The sequence below is a fragment of the Solea solea genome, chromosome 4, assembly GCF_958295425.1.
Source record: "Solea solea chromosome 4, fSolSol10.1, whole genome shotgun sequence".
NCBI classification, from domain to species: Eukaryota; Metazoa; Chordata; class Actinopteri; order Pleuronectiformes; family Soleidae; genus Solea; species Solea solea.
In genome coordinates this window covers 14,188,112-14,207,565 of record NC_081137.1, presented here as the reverse complement: position 1 = coordinate 14,207,565, position 19,454 = coordinate 14,188,112, and the positions used below count along the sequence as shown (strand labels likewise).

Sequence of the window (19,454 nt, the reverse complement as noted above, 5' to 3'; positions counted from 1 at the left end):
CTCACATGTGTCTCACATTCATTCATTCACATTGGAATTAAATACATAAATGTCTCATTATTAAATGTGTCATTCATTCATTCATTCAAATACCAAATTCATTTGATGTAAAAACAACATATAGAATGACACACATCATTATTTCATAGTGTATTTATTGATTGAATGTTGCCACTTTGACTCGTCCACAGTATTCACTGGTTAACAATGTAAAAAATAATGTGAACACATTAAACCAGGGGTGTCAAACTCAAATACAGAGTGGGCCAAAATTTAAAACTGAACAAAGCCGCGGGCCAAGGTTGAACAAATTAACCTTTTAATAGGGACCCAAACAAGTTTTGCATTGAATATTGAACAAGCAAGGCTTATATAACTTTATAGTGACATGCAAAATTGAGTTTCAAATAATAATAATAATAATTAAAAAATATCAATGGCATATCAAATAAAATTTAAATAAAAATTTAATGCACCCTAAATTCAGGATAAGCGGTAGATAATGGATGGATAAAAATTGAATGCCTCTTTTCTATTTGCAGCCTTCTGAGGTAAATATCAAAATAAACTTTTTCCACAGGCTAATAATACATTTGAAAATAAAATAACAATAATGAATGAATCAAACATTCAAGCCTTGAAGTAGCAAGAGAAAGTGCATGAATAAAACGTTAATTATTGCTCAGTTTGCTACACTGATTTGTTTTAACACTGAATATGGAACAAGCAACGCTTATATAACTTAACAGTGCAAAATCAACTTTCAAAAAACAAACGAAAAAACATCAATGGCATATTAAATAAAATTTAGATAAAAAATTGAATGCCTCTTTTCTATTTGCAGCCTTCTGAGGTAAATATCAACATTCACTTTTTCCACACGCTAATAAATTTGAAAATAAAATACCAATGAATAAATCAACCATTCAGGCCTGACACAGAGGAGAGAGCATGGCTGGCGCGCCAAAACAACAGCAGAGCATTATGGGATTTGTAGTATTAGCGGTGAATGCGGTGTTACAGCGGCGGTGCCGCTGTATAATACCGGCGGGCCAGCTCTAATGTTAATTTGATATTGCCTCAAGGGCCAAATGAAATTACACGGCGGGCCAAATTTGGCCCGCGGGCCAGAGTTTGACACCCATGCATTAAACAGAGGCTCTGTTGACAAGTGCTGTTAACGTCCGTGTGAGGGGATGAAATCACAGGTGAAAGAGTGATGGTTTGCTCCAGAAAGTGTGCTAAACACAAGTTTAAATGCGACGAGTCTCTGATGCGTCTCCAGTGTCTGATGTGAAACTGCGTCGATACAATAGTGCGACTTTTCCAGCTAATGTTGTTGTGGTTGCTACGGTTACACACAGGATGTGACGCTGTTTGAGAGAATTATTAGTAGAAAAACTAATACAGTGAAATATGGCGTATTCTTTTTTTTAGTGTATAGTTTTTTTTAACTGATGTTACAAATAAACGTCATTAAAAATTATTTTAATTAAATAAATGAACATTTCAGTCCACTAGGTGCTGCCAAGTGCTCACTTTCACGAGCGCTGTTGTCTAAGTATATCTCATGGTGTCTGTGATGATTATTTAAAAAAATATAAAACAAGTAGAGATGCAACGATTACTGCATAATTAAACCATTACTAAATTAATTGTCAAATACCTTTAATAATCTATGAATTGTTTTTTGTTTTATTACAAATGTTGAACATTTTCCGGTTTCTTTGTTCCTTTTAATAAAGAAAGTGAAATGAAAGGTGTGTGTGTTTACATGTGGAGCAGTGACGTCACATTAGCATTAGCAGGTGTAATCTGAACACCTGTGATCGGATCCCTCAGGTCAGATGTTAACAGCAGGTGTGAACAGAGCGTCAACAGAACATCTAAGAAATGTGCGGATCATTTTTAAGCAGCAGTTACCACACACCTGTCCCCGCTGCTCCTCGTCCTCCTCCTGGTCCTGGTCCTGATCCTGGCTCCGGCTCCTGGTCCTGGTCCTGTTCCAAACAAAGTTGTAGATCAGTTACAAAGACTTTAAAAATCCTGAAAACATTTGTAAAATCTCAATATTTAACAGAGGTTTCTGACGTATTTAGTGACGGCTGTGAATGGAATCACTTGAAAACACATGAACTGTGCCTTTAACGGCAGCTGTTTGCAGGTCTTCAGTCAGAGGACATGATGAGACAAAGCAGTGTCCACTTTAAAGTGTTCAAATGTGCTCACTGCAGTAAATGAGTGAAGAAATGTGAGGAAAACACAGAAAAACCTTTTTATTGTCAACTATATATTGATCCATATCAACAAGGACACTTTTATTTTGAAATTCTGCTAAACCACTGCTCGTCAACAGTTTTTTTTACTTAATCTGCCCCCTACTGGCCAGACTAGATACTCATTCTAAACAGTTTTAATGGTATAGTGAATTTTTTTTGTTGATGTACTATATTTGGACATTTTTGACAGTTTACTAATAATGAAGATATTTTTTTAGGACATACTATACTAGGACACTTTTAGACAGTTCATAGTTAAACCTTTACACCACTATAAATACATGAGTAACTTTTTGGATCTTTTTGTATTTTTTTTTTAACGTACTTTTACTTTTTCTTGAGTATATATTTGAAGAAAGAACGTTACTTTTACGCCGTTCCATTTGGCAAAGTGACGGTCGTTACGTAATTTTTTAAAAATCTTTTTTTATTACATGCGCAATCTATTTCTCTTCCTATTTTAAAGGCTGTATTTATTGTTTTATTTAGAATATTATTATTTAACATTTGAAAACATTGTTGTTTTATATTATGTTGTGTCTATTTTGTACTATTTGTGTTGCGCTGAATATTTCAAAAATAAATCCGGAGAAACTCAGTACTTGAGTCGTCTTTTTACTCTTAGAGTATTTTTATTTTATTTTTACTTCTACTTGAGTAATTATTATCTTACAGTAACAGTACTTTTACTTGAGTCATTTATTTGGCTTCTCTACCCACCTCTGCATATTATACAAGGACATTTTGGACAGTTGTTGACAGTATGACGTCATACTACATAATGACATATCTGACACTGAGTCACTTTTTTGAAAACATGTACGTGTGTTTAGTGCGGAGCAGGACGTCACATTAGCAGCAGCTAACCTGCTACTGGCCAGACTAGATACTCATTCTGAACAGTTTTAATGGTCTATTGACAGTTTGTGTTGAGGACATTCTTTGACATATGTGGACAATTTAAACTTAAATTTAAACGTTTTTGAGGACATACTACACTCGGAAACGACATATTTGGACAGCTCTGACGACATACTGTCACATTGACAACACACGTGTGTTTGCTGCGGAGCAGTGACGTCACGTTAGCATTAGCAGCTGTAACCTGAACACCTGTGGTCGGATGTGAACAGAGCGTCAACAGAGAATCTAAGAAATGTGTGGATCATTTTAAACAGCAGTTACCACGTTTGTTCACATGATTGTCCACATGTTAGTTCCCGCTGCTTCTCGTTTCTGTCTCTGCGCAGAAGAAGCTCCGCCTCCGACAAAGGAAGTGGAACATTCCAAATAGATCGACACAGAGGGGGGGAGTGGAATGTACCAAGTCACGGAAACTACATAAAGGCTTTTAAATCAGTGTGTGTTTGTGCAGGAGCAGCTCCACCCAGTGCTGGCCCTGAGTAATTTGGTGCCCTAGGCAAGATTTTAGTTGGCGCCCCCTTGCATCGCAGCAGTCAATTTCACAATCAACTTTCATACAATCACACAGAAACTGCATGTGTGTATTCAAGATTTTATTTCTTTGAGTAAAAAATATCACACCAAATAAAAACTAAAGAAAGAAACAAGTGATCAAATTAAAAAGTGTCACTGGGCTGTGCAGAGGTAGATGGGACAGCAGCACCTGATGCTGTGTCACTGGGGGTGGTACTGAAATATTTTAAAAGTGCATCTGAAGAGAGAAGAGAAGTATATGTGACGACTGCATGTTACATTTTAATAAAAAAACAGATGCTTGGTGTGCTATACATGAGACTAATATAGACTAATAATGAAAATGTGATGAGATTCATTCAACTTTATTGTCATTGCAATGCAATTCAGTCTAACCAGAGTGCAAAAACCAGTAAAGTGCAGTGAAATGAATATATATGTATATATAGCCTATGAATGATATGGGAAAGCTAAGGTATGAAATATTAACAGTAATACACTTTAACTGCACTTTAACACTGATGTAAACTTTAACAAACATAAACTGTGACACATAAAACCAAAGGCTTACAACCACCCTATTACAAAGGGGATGGACAACTTAAAGCATTTTAACTGACATACAAGCAGGAAAGACACCTGTAAAATAACACCTGAACAGGCCTAATGTTAAGTTTCCAAACGTCCCTGATGAATTTAAGGTGGAGTAACATTAACACACGTCGACTCAGCTATTTATTGATTATTAAACAATGTTGCTATCGTCTGAAGTAAGCTAGCAAGCTAACACTCTGCTCCAACATCCAACAACGGTAACTACGATGCATTATTTAATAATCTTTGCTATGACTTTATGTCGCTGTGGGCTTATATAATATTTCGAAATAATAGTAATAATGGCACTGGTAAAAAAAAAAAAAAAAAAGTATTTATAATTAAAAAAAAATAAAATTTTTAAAAATATTTTTTTTTTTTCCTCCGTTTTCGGCGCCCCCTGCGGATGACGGCGCCCCTAGCATTTGCCTATACTGCCTATGCCCAGGGCCGGCTCTGTTGGACGACATACTATACTATGAGTTTTTTAAATGATTTTGGACGACATACTATACTATGACGTTTTTGACATATTTTGGACGACATACTATACAATGACTTTTTTGGACGACATACTATGCTATGACTTTTTTGGACGACATACTATACTATGACTTTTTTGGACGACATACTATACTATGACGTTTTTGGACGACATACTATACTATGAGTTTTTTGACGACATACTATACTATGACGTTTTTGACATATTTTGGACGACATACTATACTATGACTTTTTTGACGACATACTATACTATGACTTTTTTGGACGACATACTATACTATGACTTTTTTACTGATTTTGGACGACATACTATACTGTAACAGGTAATGACTGGACCCAATTGCAGCACAAACAAGCAGGTTTACATGAACAGTCTTTACTTGACACCAAGAGCAGAGCAGGTGGGTAAGGCAGGATTTGAACCCGGGTGTTCCAGATGCCAGGCGCGCTAGTTAGCTGAGGGCCACAGAACAGGTAAGAGATTTGGGAATCGTGAGCAGATACAGGCTGAGTGCCACTCAGCCATAGGCAGACGAATAGCAGTAAACAGGCAGGCAGAGCTCGTAGTCAGGGACAGAAGGCAGGTGGGTTTACAGAGGCTGAGGCGTGAAACAAAGAACAGGGGCAGATCAGGTCGATACCAGGTAAGCTGTCCGGGAATGATCGCTGGAGAGTCAGGCATGAGAGCGAAGACAATCTGGCAAAGAGTGAGTGGAGGGAAGCTGCATTTATACTGGCTTGATTTTTGACTGATTTTGGACGACATACTATACTGTGACTTTTTTGACCGATTTTTTTGGGCGATTACTTTTTTTGGGCGATGTCGTCCAAAATCACCCAAAAAGTCATAGTACAGTATGCCGTCCAAAATCAGTCAAAAAAGTCTTAGTATAGTATGTCGTCCAAAATCGGTCAAAAAAGAGATAGTATAGTATGTCGTCCAAAATTGGTCAAAAACGTCATGGTATAGCATGTCGTCCAAAATCAGTCAAAAACATCATAGTATAGTATGTCTTCCAAAATCGGTCAAAAAAGTCATAGTATAGTATGTCCTCCAAAATCAGTCAAAAAAGTCATAGTATAGTATGTCGTCCAAAATATGTCAAAAAGTCATAGTAAAGTATGTCGTCCAAAATATGTCAAAAAAGTCATAGTATAGTATGTCGTCCAAAATATGTCAAAAAAGTCATAGTATAATATGTCGTCCAAAATCAGTCAAAAAAGTCATATGTCGTCCAAAAAATATGTCAGAAAAGTCATAGTATAGTATGTCGTCCAAAATGAGTCAAAAAAGTCATAGTATAGTATGTCGTCAAAAATCAGTCAAGAAAGTTGTACTATGGTATGTCGTCAAAAATCAGTCAAAAAAGTCATTGTATAGTATGTCGACCATAATATGTCAAAAAAGTCATAGTATAGTATGTCGTCCAAAATCGGTCAAAAAAGTCATAGTATAGTATGTCCTCCAAAATCAGTCAAAAACGTCATAGTATAGTATGTCCTCCAAAATCAGTCAAAAAAGTCATAGTATAGTATGTCGTCCAAAATATGTCAAAAAGTCATAGTAAAGTATGTCGTCCAAAATATGTCAAAAAAGTCATAGTATAGTATGTCGTCCAAAATATGTCAAAAAAGTCATAGTATAGTATGTCGTCCAAAATCAGTCAAAAAAGTCATATGTCGTCCAAAAAATATGTCAGAAAAGTCATAGTATAGTATGTCGTCCAAAATGAGTCAAAAAAGTCATAGTATAGTATGTCGTCAAAAATCAGTCAAGAAAGTTGTACTATGGTATGTTGTCAAAAATCAGTCAAAAAAGTCATTGTATAGTATGTCGACCATAATATGTCAAAAAAGTCATAGTATAGTATGTCATCCAAAATATGTCAAAAAAGTTATAGTATAGTATGTTGTCCAAAATATGTCAAAAAAGTCATAGTATAGTATGTCGTCCAAAATCAGTCAAAAAAGTCATAGTATAGTATGTCGTCCAAAATATGTCAAAAAAGTCATCATATAGTATGTCGTCCAAAAAATGTCAGAAAAGTCATAGTATAGTATGTCGTCCAAAATCAGTCAAAAAAGTCATAGTATAGTATGTTGTCCATAATATGTCAAAAAAGTCATAGTATCGTATGTCGTCCAAAATCAGTCAAAAAAGTCATAGTATAGTATGTCGTCCAAAATATGTCAAAAAAGTCATACTATAGTATGTCGTCCAAAATATGTCAAAAAAGTCAAAGTAAAGTATGTCGTCCAAAATATGTCAAAAAAGTCATAGTATAGTATGTTGTCCAAAATATGTCAAAAAAGTCATAGTATAGTATGTCGTCCAAAATCAGTCAAAAAAGTCATAGTATATAGTATGTCTTCCAAAATCGGTCAAAAAAGTCATAGTATAGCATGTCGTCCAAAATATGTCAAAAAAGTCATAGTATAGTATGTCGTCCAAAATATGTCAAAAAGGTCATAGTATAGTATGTCGTCCAAAATATGTCAAAAAAGTCATAGTACAGTATGTTGTCAAAAATCAGTCAAAAAAGTCATAGTATAGTATGTCGTCAAAAATCAGTAAAAAAAAGTCAAACTCTAGTATGTCGTCCAAAATAAGTCAAAAAAGTCAAACTCTAGTTTGTGGTCCAAAATCACCCAAAAAAGTCATAGTATAGTATGTCGTCCAAAATCAATCAAAAAAGTCATAGTATAGTATGTCATCAAAAATAAGTCAAAAAAGTCAAACTCTAGTTTGTGGTCCAAAATCACCCAAACAAGTCATTGTATAGTATGTCGTCCAAAATCAATCAAAAAAGTCATAGTATAGTATGTCGTCCAAAATATGTCAAAAAAGTCATAGTATAGTATGTCGTCCAAAATATGTCAAAAAAGTCATAGTATAGTATGTCGTCCAAAATCAGTCAAAAAAGTCATATGTCGTCCAAAAAATATGTCAGAAAAGTCATAGTATAGTATGTCGTCCAAAATGAGTCAAAAAAGTCATAGTATAGTATGTCGTCAAAAATCAGTCAAGAAAGTTGTACTATGGTATGTCGTCAAAAATCAGTCAAAAAAGTCATTGTATAGTATGTCGACCATAATATGTCAAAAAAGTCATAGTATAGTATGTCGTCCAAAATCAGTCAAAAAAGTCATAGTATAGTATGTCGTCCAAAATATGTCAAAAAAGTCATCATATAGTAAGTCGTCCAAAAAATGTCAGAAAAGTCATAGTATAGTATGTCGTCCAAAATCAGTCAAAAAAGTCATAGTATAGTATGTTGTCCATAATATGTCAAAAAAGTCATAGTATCGTATGTCGCCCAAAATCAGTCAAAAAAGTCATAGTATAGTATGTCGTCCAAAATATGTCAAAAAAGTCATACTATAGTATGTCGTCCAAAATCAGTCAAAAAAGTCATAGTATAGTATGTCGTCCAAAATATGTCAAAAAAGTCATACTATAGTATGTCGTCCAAAATATGTCAAAAAAGTCAAAGTAAAGTATGTCGTCCAAAATATGTCAAAAAAGTCATAGTATAGTATGTCGTCCAAAATATGTCAAAACAGTCATACTATAGTATGTCGTCCAAAATATGTCAAAAAAGTCATAGTATAGTATGTCGTCCAAAATATGTCAAAACAGTCATAGTATTGTATGTCTTCCAAAATCGGTCAAAAAAGTCATAGTATAGTATGTCGTCCAAAATATGTCAAAACAGTCATAGTATAGTATGTCTTCCAAAATCGGTCAAAAAAGTCATAGTATAGTATGTCGTCCAAAATATGTCAAAAAAGTCATGGTATAGTATGTCGTCCGAAATATGTCAAAAAAGTCATAGTATAGTATGTCGTCCAAAATATGTCAAAAAAGTCATAGTATAGTATGTCGTCCAAAATATGTCAAAAAAGTCATAGTACAGTATGTCGTCAAAAATCAGTCAAAAAAGTCATAGTATAGTATGTCGTCAAAAATCAGTAAAAAAAAGTCAAACTCTAGTATGTCGTCCAAAATAAGTCAAAAAAGTCAAACTCTAGTTTGTGGTCCAAAATCACCCAAAAAAGTCATAGTATAGTATGTCGTCCAAAATCAATCAAAAAAGTCATAGTATAGTATGTCATCAAAAATAAGTCAAAAAAGTCAAACTCTAGTTTGTGGTCCAAAATCACCCAAACAAGTCATTGTATAGTATGTCGTCCAAAATCAATCAAAAAAGTCATAGTATAGTATGTCGTCCAAAATATGTCAAAAAAGTCATAGTATAGTATGTCATCAAAAATCAGTAAAAAAAGTCAAACTCTAGTATGTCGTCCAAAATCACCCAAAAAAGTCATATTATAGTATGTCGTGCAAAATCAGTCAAAAAAAGTTGCTGGCGGGTGGCGGTGCCCCCACCAGCGGCCGCCGGTCATGTTGAGCACCGGCCCCTGCATCGGCACCAGCCACCGCCATCAGCCGGCTTCTTGTTTTTACAGAGATTTAGGTATTTTCCCTTGCAGGCATATCAGTTTGAAAACTACATTTGGTCATTGCCGTTACTCTGCAGAGCAAGAGCCGGTTAGCGTAACTGTTAGCAAAGATGGTGGACACCGTGTTTACATTCTGGGAATAAAGTCTCGTCTATGGGTGAGTCTAAAACTGGCGTTGTAGTTTCAAACCTTGAATGACTTTTTTGACGGAAAATTGGAAAGGGAAAAACAGATTTTTTAGAACACAGTAGAAAACTGAGGGAGGGAACAACAATTTTTAAAAAATACTACTGCTATTCTAGCAATACAAAGCCACATGCAAATAGGTGGACTATCCCTTTAAGAATAAAAAAAGAAAAGGACAAAAGTCCATCAGAGCAGTGATGAAGGAAATATGTTGACCTGACAAGTTTTAAAAAAAGTGCAACGTAAGCTCATTCATAGTTTTTTGGGGGTAAAAACTGTCAATGTCCCACTCACAGTGATCAATAATTCATGCTTTCCAGTAGCTGAATGAAAATAAAGGTGACAGTTCTAACTTTCCTGTTAAAAGGTTGAAGTTAGATTAGGTGTTTTTTTTTTTTTTGCAGATCTTTGCACAGATTTGCAGACATGAACTGAGATGGAAAATAAATATCTTTTATCATGAGGACATCATGAGGACATTTTGGCTGGTCCTCACAAATTTAAAGGTCTTTTTGAAGGTTAAGACCTGGTTTTTGGGTTAGGGTTAGAATTAGATATATGTTAAGATTAGTTTAAGGGTTAGGGTTAGGAATTTAGTTGTTATGGTTAAGGTTCGGGTAAAGGGGGCAAGGAATGAATTACTCTTCAAACCCTTATCTACTATACTACTTGATACCATGTCATGCCATGCCTTGCCATACTATACTACACTATACCATACCATGCAATAATATACTATACTATACTAAACTATGCTATGCCATGCTATGCTATAATATACTACGCTACCATATTATACTATGCTATACTGTACTGTACTGTTCTATACCTGACCATGACCTGAGTATGTCACAGGTGGATATTCAGTCACAGGTTTTCTGGAACTGAAAAACATAGTAATTCACATTATTATTATTAGTAGTTTTCAGAAATTCATCCTGTGGTTCTGGCCCACAGTCCGTACGTTAGCCTTTGATGATAACCTTTACTTGAGTATTGTTATACTATTATTGGATCAGTGAGTTGATTATCTCTGTCTGTCACTGTCACTTCTCACACAAGTTATCAACACCCTGACAAAAATGTCAAAAATCCTGCCTCCCTCACCCTCCACCATCACACCCCCCTCTCCCTCTGATCTTCATTGGAGGCGATATCCAAAGTGGGAGGGGCCACTCTTTTTTTTTCCTGTCGGCTTTGCTCATAGATTGGTATAAGACCCCCCCTGTAAGACTGCGATCACATCGGGGGGAAAGCAGTCATTGTGTTTCCTTCACTCGCTTCAGACAGAGACGCTCCAAAAATGCAGCGGCTACTCATGTTCACTCTGCTGGCATCATCATCTTTACTGTGGACAGTCTGCACTGGAGCAGGTGAGTGTCCTGTCATTCATTCATAACTGGATAGAATTATTATTTAATCATTCATTTATTTACGTGACAAGGTGCCTCTATTTTCATTTTAGACGGTTTGTCTGATCCCAGATTATTCAATGAAGAAAAAAATAACATAAAAGGCGGACATTTTTTATCAGAAATTTACCTTATGAAAGGGAAAGACCTGTTATTATTATTGATTATTATAAATATTGATATTATTATTGATTATTATCCCGGGGTCAAGATATGAAAGTGTGAATTGATTTCCATTCGAAAACGGATGTTTTCATTTATAAATATACATTTCAGATCAGAGAGCTGTTTTTTTCAGAGGCATTATTCAGTTAGAAAGTTGATATGGAGAGAGAGAGAGAGAGAGAGAGAGAGAGAAAGAGAGAGAGAGAGAGAGAGAGAGAGAGAGAGAGACTTACTTTGCTATTTGGAGACGTTTCCCAAAATGAAAGGAACCCCCTCTCTCTCTCCGCATCATAACAGCACCAAACACGTTCCTGCGTGACGTGACCGCTTCCACCTGCTCAGTCCATCATCGTGTTTTGCTGCGTGTCATCCTCCGCACCTTGCACGCACGCACACACACACACATACACACTGAGCCTCCTGCGCACGAGACCGATTGGATGCAGAGAGAGAGGGAGAGAGAGACAGAGGGAGAGAGACACCTGCTCTCAGATCCACACACTGACAGTCGTTTGCGTCAGTGAAGGTGTTGCCGCAGAGAAGAAGCGTCAGTGTCTCCAAATAAAAACCGCAGCTCATTAATTCAGTGTAAAAGGTTCAGAAACCACGATGACAACAAGGATAACAACAGATAAACACATATTTATTCAGCGTCATCATCATCATCATCATCACCAGTCACATCATAACTAATGAGCCACGAACACAGCATTTCTATTCACCGACAATATTAGAATATGAAATCAGTGATTTGTTGAATCACTGTATATTATTCATGGTTTTGAAGAAAAGGCTTTCTTCATTCACAACATTACCAATGCAACGTCTTGACTTGAGCAAGTTTGGAAAAAAATGACTCAGATCAATCAATCACAACATGAATCATTTCTTTTATTAGTATTCTTATCATTATTATTATTATTTTACAGTGGAAAAAATATTTGAAACTGAATCGGAGGTCATAAAAATGTCAAATGACATGTATTTATTATACACACACACACACATAAATGTAAATATATATAAAAAAAACTTCCTGAACTGTTGTTTTTGATCAACACTATCAGCCGTATATGGTTAGTGTTAGTGTTAGGGTTATAATACTGCGACTTCCTCCCACAGTCCAAACACATGCAGATAGGGACTATAGGTTAAGACCAGGGGTGAGAATGAATGTGAATGTGTGACATATGCATGATTACATTACATTACATTACATTACATTACATTACATTACATTACATGATGTACAACAGACCACAAACTAAACAAACTTAACATCTGTTGAAAACTGAAGGCTACATAGTTTATCCAACACACTAGGAAGGGAAGGATAAGGTGCCACATTTTACGCACTGTACCTTTAACACAGCGCGGATCCCGTGGATGCGCTGCTTATTTCATTCACTGCTGAGAGAGATGGAGAGAGAGAGAGAGAGTGGAAGCTGTGGACAGGTGTGTGTGACTCCAGACGCACAGACGCTCGTGGGTTAAATGTGGTTTTATCTCAGGTTTGTGTTGAAGAGAAAAGTTGTGGCTGCGGTCCGAAATTCTAGAAGTGAACTGGTTGTGCACGTGAGTAGCGCACAAATAACACTCTCGAGGACTCTCGTGGAGGTGGTCGTGGCCTCCGCGTTCGTTACGCTGACTTTTTCGTCTTTATCTCGTCACTTTTCCTCAGTGAGATCCATTCACTGCTCGCACTCTTCATTATTTCCTCTGCGCTGCGCTGCTGGGCACAACCGAGCGCTGATTGGTCGAGATTTATGCGGACAGAGATGTGATTGGCTGTGATGAGCAGCCACATACACGTGACTATGTGAGATTTATTTAGAGACAGCATGAAGTTGTTGTTTTTATTATTATTATTTTATTGTATTATTATTGTTTACCTCAGTTAATCACCACTGAAACACCACCAAAATATTTTATTTAGTTTTAATTTTAGTTTTAGGGGAGACAGACAGACAGACAGATAGATAGATAGATAGATCGAGATAGTTCAACTATGTGGTGGATAAATGTGTATATTTATCACAATTAAAATAATAAAAAAAAGCAAATACATAAATATCAAAAACAGACATTTTAACTTGATATTAAGTGGACGGCCACATGAAATAGATGGGGGGGGGGGCACATTTGGCCCACAGGACCGAAGTTTGAGGCCTCTGATCTACACAGTGTGAGAAGTGAGTCTGAAATCAACAGTATTATCATTATTATTAGGCCCCGAGGACTCCCAGTGTTGTGAAGACCTATTGGAATTCCTGGGAATAAAAATAACAGTTTTTTTATGTATTAAAGATTGGTGAAAAACAGACAAAATTCAGAGATGGTGAAACATTTTATAAAATAAGGGAAATACGTAAAAGTGTTGCAAAATTGCTCACAAGCCAAAGGTGAAACCTAGTAGAACAAAGCTGAAACTAAGTTGCACCAAGTTCCATGAAACTTGGTGGAAACAGCCCAGGACAAGCAAAAAAGTCTATTGGGACCATGGCCTCAACTCAATAGGAAGCCATTTTAAATGTGGCGCCCTTTTATTATCTATTTGCACGTTTTGTAAACGAACAAACTCGCCTGAGCACGTTAATCATAGCAACATGAAGAATGTGTCAGTTTGTACTACACGCATTAAAAAATGAACAGTTATCAAAAAGTCTTGCAGATTCAAAAGGGGCGTGGCCCCAGCAACCATTGGAATTTTGGCGAATTTCAACCATTCGCCACGAAACAGGTAGTGCCCTGTAACTTTGGCATAGATTGACCAATAGGCTCGAAACTTGACACATGAGGCAGCGCAGCGGCTGCAAGTGCTGTACAATGATGTATTTTTATTGATCTCTTTTTTTACTGCTTGTTCACACTGCATCCTGCTGCAATAAACATGCCATTAACAAGCACTGATATGACGGTACCGGTGATTGCATTGTGAGCACAACCCCCCCTGCTTTATTTATTTTCAGTTCCCATTATCATGCCAGAGCAGGAGGAAAAGTCTAACCAACACGGCAAAGGAAAAAAAAACACTGACACTTCCTTCACGAACTCCAGGACAAGTCCTCAAACAATTGTACTAACAGAGTGGGAAACCCTCCCCATCTTTTTTCTCTTTTTTGAATGGTATGTGTGTTTTTCATAAATATTTGATTTGTGAGAAAGCTGCACATATTTGTTTCTGAGAACCAGTTGGAAACATGCAAACCAATTGTGAAATATTAATAACCCCCCCCAGACAAACATGTGAGAACGGGACCTCACTGATGCTGAAGATTGTCTCTGTGTTTATTATGATAGTATGGAAACACCAGGGTTTCTGTAAATAAGAAGACAGTTCCTGTGTTTTGGAGGCGAGAACAATTCACTGTTTGCACCAATGAAAAAATAATAAACTGTCTAATGAAACGGCACATTTGTAGATAAACATCAAATTGAACTGGACAGTTGCGAGCACCACAATCGCACGAAATTTGATTTCAGTATCAAAACTTGCATTCAATTTAGTCTTTGACTTGACAAAATGGATTTTATTTTTCTGTTTCAGATTGGTGCTATCAGTCCCAGTTCACATGTGATCATCAGTGCAACGGTAAGTTTATTCATTACAGAATTTATTCTAACAATAATAATAATAACACTGTATTTTTAAAACCACTGAGATGCTTGTTTGACAGTTTTTTCACACTGCGACTACAGTTTCAAAGAGCTTTTTTTTTTTTTTATCCAAAAAGGGAAATATATAGCTTTGAATTTAGCTTTTGTAAGCAAGAACATTTCTGAGAGTTAACCTTTTAACTGCCTAAAAAATTACATCATATGACCTGCAAAGTATTGTTCCCTGTGGGACTCCACATGTGAAAGTAAAACCCCAGACAACAGTCAGTCCAACCTGTTTAACGCGGATATGTCCTTGTTTTAGCACCTGAGAAGTGGAGCCATGCCAACAGCAACTGTGCAGGAAAACGACAGTCTCCCATCAATGTTGTCACCAGAAAGACTGTGAAAGACGAGCGTCTGACTCCTTTCAAGTTCAGCAACTACCAGGAGATCTTCAGAGGCACTATCAAGAACAACGGCCATTCGGGTACCAGTATTTTCCACAAATCACCTAACAGCCATTAACTGGTGCTAAGAAGCTGTTGCTTGAACTCCTCGTGTCTGATGTGCAGTGTGTTGTTGTGTCTCCACCAGTTCAGGTCACAGTTCCTGATCACCGCACCATCTCAGGTGGAGGCTTGCCGGACAGCTACAAGGCTGTACAGTTCCACTTCCACTGGGGAATTAATGGAGGGCCTGGCTCTGAACATACCATCGATGGAGAGCAGTATCCAATGGAGGTATCTTTAGCTGCCTGTACAAAACACACACACACACACGCACACATACTCTGTTTTTGACCATATTGCTGTCTGGGTAAATAATATATTAAAAAAAATGTGTATATACATAACAATGCAGTGAAAATAAAGGACTATATATATCAAAAAGTACTTTGAATAATCAATTCATTAAGTTGAATATATAGTACCTTATATTTGATAAGAAATAAACTCTTTGTTCAAACCTCTCAGCTCCAAGTCACTAACATCTTTGTGAGCAACTACTCACAAATATAAGATTCATTCTTAGTAATGTTGTTGTAGTGACAGCAGTAAATGGAGTATCTGCTGAGGGACTATTTTGAGCAGCGGATTTGACACATTAGTGTCATTAGAGACTATTTATGGAAAGAGAACAGCCTCTGAAGATGTGACTTCATTATAATGATGATAATGTAAGTGTAAAACTGTGGCACCCTGGTGTGTTGTTAGACAACAGTGAAGCTCATTGCATAGCAGGTTTTGGATACATAGACAATAGTTTTTAATTAGATCAGTTTATTGATATTTTTTGTGTGCGAATACGATGATTGTTAGGTTTGGTTAGATTTGGCTTTTTTAATTAATAAAATGTTCAGGTAGTATATACAGTATATACACTTTGAACACTGGTGATCTGTTATCTACAGGTGCATATTGTCCACATGAAGAGCCACTACACTGATCTGAAAAGAGCACTAGCGGACGAAGAGGGAGTCGCCGTCCTTGGGTTTTTTTACGAGGTAACACATTTTAATCCCATATGGCTGCAATGAAACTGACCTTCCAAACATTGAGAACAAAGAGTGCTCAATTGTTTTCCTGTCCATCAGGCATCCAATAGTGGAAACCGAAAGTATGACCCCCTAGTCAACGCTCTGCGGAGCATCAAAACGCCAAGTAGGTATTTAATGAGCGCCTAAAAACATGGTGCCATAACATTGTTGCTCATTTTTCACTAAATTTTCTTCCTGTTTTCAGATACAAACGCGACTCTCGTCTCTGGTATCTCCCTGGCACAGCTGATCCCATCAGAGCAGAATATGACCAACTTCTACCGCTACAAGGGCTCACTGACCACACCAGACTGCTCTCAGGCTGTGATCTGGACTCTGTTTGAGAACCCCATCCCTCTGAGCACAGATCAGGTTCGTGGGGAAAATAGTATACAGACTTTTTGGTTACAAATGTAATGTATTTGATAAAAAAAAATATATATGTATATATATATCTTTTATGTGGTATTTGATCATTTTTGCACCTGCTATTTTGATAAAACTATATGAAAAGATTTCGAGGGAATTTAACTTGCTAACATCTCCATATGGATTAACGAGGCAAAAAGCCTGGAAAACAAAATAGTAATTCTCAAATTCCATCTACGTAGACTGGTTTCTCCATTTGGGCTGCTAAATAAGTATTATTCAAAGGTCATTACACTCTTATACGAACAAATTATGGACAGTGCAGTCAATACCTGCCAATAAACAATCCTAGAAAATGAGTTGGTCAGTACCGTACAGTTCATTTTCCACCAGAAACTGGAGCTGAATATTTGTGTTTCTTTTTCGTTCCTCCAGCTCCGAGCCTTCGCTGAACTGAAGTTTCATGATGGAAAGCCAATGGTGGACACTTTCAGGCCGGTGCAGCCTCTGAACGGCCGACAGGTCTACCGGTCGGGAGGTGCGGTGATCCTGGCTAGCGCTGTTCTCCTTGTTGCCGCCATGGCAACAGCCTTGGAACTGTCTCAGCCCAACTAGCGCGAGGTTTCTCCTGCTGTTCTGTGTGACTCTTCAGCTGAAGTTTGTATTGTAGTCCTTGCATGGTTGCTAAGATGATCAAACGCATTGTAGTGCGGGCATGACTCACTTGGTGTTCTTTCCTTACAACACAAATGACAAGGGCGTTGGAGAAATGCCTTATGAAACGTGCTGTAAGGATTTGATCAGCATTCACGCATGTGTAATAAAGACAAACAGTAGGTCCTATTTCAACAATACGAATGTGCCATAAAGCAAATTACTCAAAATCTTGACACCGTTACCCTACAGACACCAGCATAGAAGCACATCACTCATTGTCAGACACTTTAAACCACATCCACCTTGTCCAAAGTCAGGTAAATTTAGTTTCTGCTAATGTCGGTGTGACTTACTGATGGTTGTGCTGATGCCAGCCTCATGACCCGGCACATGGTGTGTTGGTCTCAGTGGGGCATGGGAACAACATGGACCTATTAATAGCAGCAACTGAGTCTTGCCTCCATTTAAAAGCCAGCGGTCAAACAAGTCAGCGGTTTGGCCTTTCAAAGTCGGGGAGCACACAGTGCAGCCATCAGGTGAAACCATCGCATCCACTCAGTCAGCAGCTGTTGGAGAAATGCTTTTCTCTCCATGAAGAACATCCATGCTGTTCTGTGAGTGCATGAGCTGCTCTCGCTCTCTCTCTCTCTCTCCCACCTCCCACAGTCACAGAATAAAGACAGCTGATGACACAAATGAAGCTTCAGATATACTAATGCGATAGCAACCCTTCTGAAGACCCAGCCACCATTAGTGTGTCACTTCCCTTTTTTTTTTTTAAACCAAACCGTGACCACACACATCTCAGATACTCGCATCAATCCACGTGTCCTGACATCCCAGATGTTCATCATTAACTGCATATGCACGGCTGATGGAGTGATGCTGAACACACAATACCGCACTGGCTGAATTCTCACACACACACACACACACACACACCTCAGTCACTCCATTTCCCACTGATGACCAAGTGAAGTTCAGATAGCTCATCATGAGAACATGTGACCGTGTTTATGGCTTGTATTACTACAGGGTCTCGGATGCACTGAATGTTATCGACTGTGAATTACACCACGCTAAGTTCTCACTCATTTATTCAGCAGGACTCATCATGTATTCTAGTGAGAGATCTGTGCAAACTGCCAGCAAGATATATTGTGATGACGGAGCAAGGAATTTGTATGTTCTCCATTGTTTCATGAGGCATCAAGTTATATTTCTATGCTGTGTCCTTGTACATGTGTATTTATGTACTGAATGTGTATATTAATATGAGATGCACAGTTGTTTATTGTTATTTATGTATTGCAAAGTTTATAGTATTGAATGCATACAGCATATGAAGCAGTGAGCTTCTCATGACCAATTGATGTTCAAGAGATTGTCATGCTTGAAAATATCATATATAATATGGGGAATGTGTTCCAACTGAACAATAAACTACCTACAGTACATGCCTTTTTAATGGAAGTCTCCTCTGCTTTATTCAAGCTGTTTGAGCCAGAGTTTGAAAGTGTTTTTAGCCTCGGTGTCAGCCGTGCCCACCTCTCTGTGCGCTGTGAAAAGTGATATGAGAAAATAGACTCTGTTGGCTCTGTTGTTTGTCTGCTAGCTCAGACACACAGACAAGCCTCTCACGTTCCCGTCCGATTCCCCTTCAGTCTGTCAGGAGAGTCCAAGAACACTGACGCATCTCAATCCTTTAATCCTTTTCTAATTGATTTGTTCTGATGTGATAGAGGCCACTACACACAAGCACACACACACACAGGCATGCACACCAGATGAAATTGTATTGAGTTATTTCCATTATTAAGGAGCACTGCTCGGCTAGACTCTTTTGCTTCTCCATTAGGGACAGTACGACAGAGTATTAGGGCAAAACTTAAGAAAAAAAATGTAAATTTTTCTAGAATAATGTCGTAATCTTTCAAGAATAAAGTCATAATATTATGAGAATAAAGTCGTAATTATTATTCAAGCAAAATCTCAGATGATCAGCTGCAATCTGCGTCAAGATGAGGAACACGGAGCATTTTGTGAAGTTGCATTATGATTTGGGCTTCACAAATCAGGAAATACTTATCTAATCTAACTGAGTTTGTTTGGAAGAAAGAATCACACAGACTTGGAGGAAATTATCTCTTTTTTGGACTGGAGGAGGAAATGTCTGGTAGTGGTCAACTGCAAGGATAAGGCCGATTACATCTGTGTGCTGCTCAATGCAATAATAATACATTAGAT

At 37.4% G+C, this 19,454-nt stretch overlaps 1 protein-coding gene across 1 annotated transcript; it reads left to right on the top strand.

Annotated features, from left to right (window-relative positions):
• Positions 1-10,706: 10,706 nt before the first annotated feature.
• Positions 10,707-18,675, top strand: ca4a (carbonic anhydrase IV a). The gene is made up of 8 exons (XM_058628484.1): positions 10,707-10,840; positions 14,592-14,636; positions 14,967-15,131; positions 15,239-15,384; positions 16,056-16,148; positions 16,239-16,305; positions 16,387-16,553; positions 16,986-18,675. Exons 1-8 carry the CDS (start codon positions 10,771-10,773, stop codon positions 17,163-17,165), a joined length of 933 nt encoding a protein of 310 aa, XP_058484467.1. The 5' UTR covers positions 10,707-10,770; the 3' UTR covers positions 17,166-18,675.
• The last annotated feature ends 779 nt before the right edge of the window (positions 18,676-19,454 follow it).

What these genes read in the sequence shown, in the direction of transcription:
- ca4a (XM_058628484.1), top strand. Translation starts at nt 10,771, where the DNA reads ATGCAGCGGCTACTCATGTTCACTCTGCTGGCATCATCATCTTTACTG. An exon ending in ATGTGATCATCAGTGCAACG is followed by an intron (nt 14,637 to 14,966) that starts GTAAGTTTATTC and finishes TCCTTGTTTTAG; the next exon opens with CACCTGAGAAGTGGAGCCAT. An exon ending in GAGAGCAGTATCCAATGGAG is followed by an intron (nt 15,385 to 16,055) that starts GTATCTTTAGCT and finishes TGTTATCTACAG; the next exon opens with GTGCATATTGTCCACATGAA.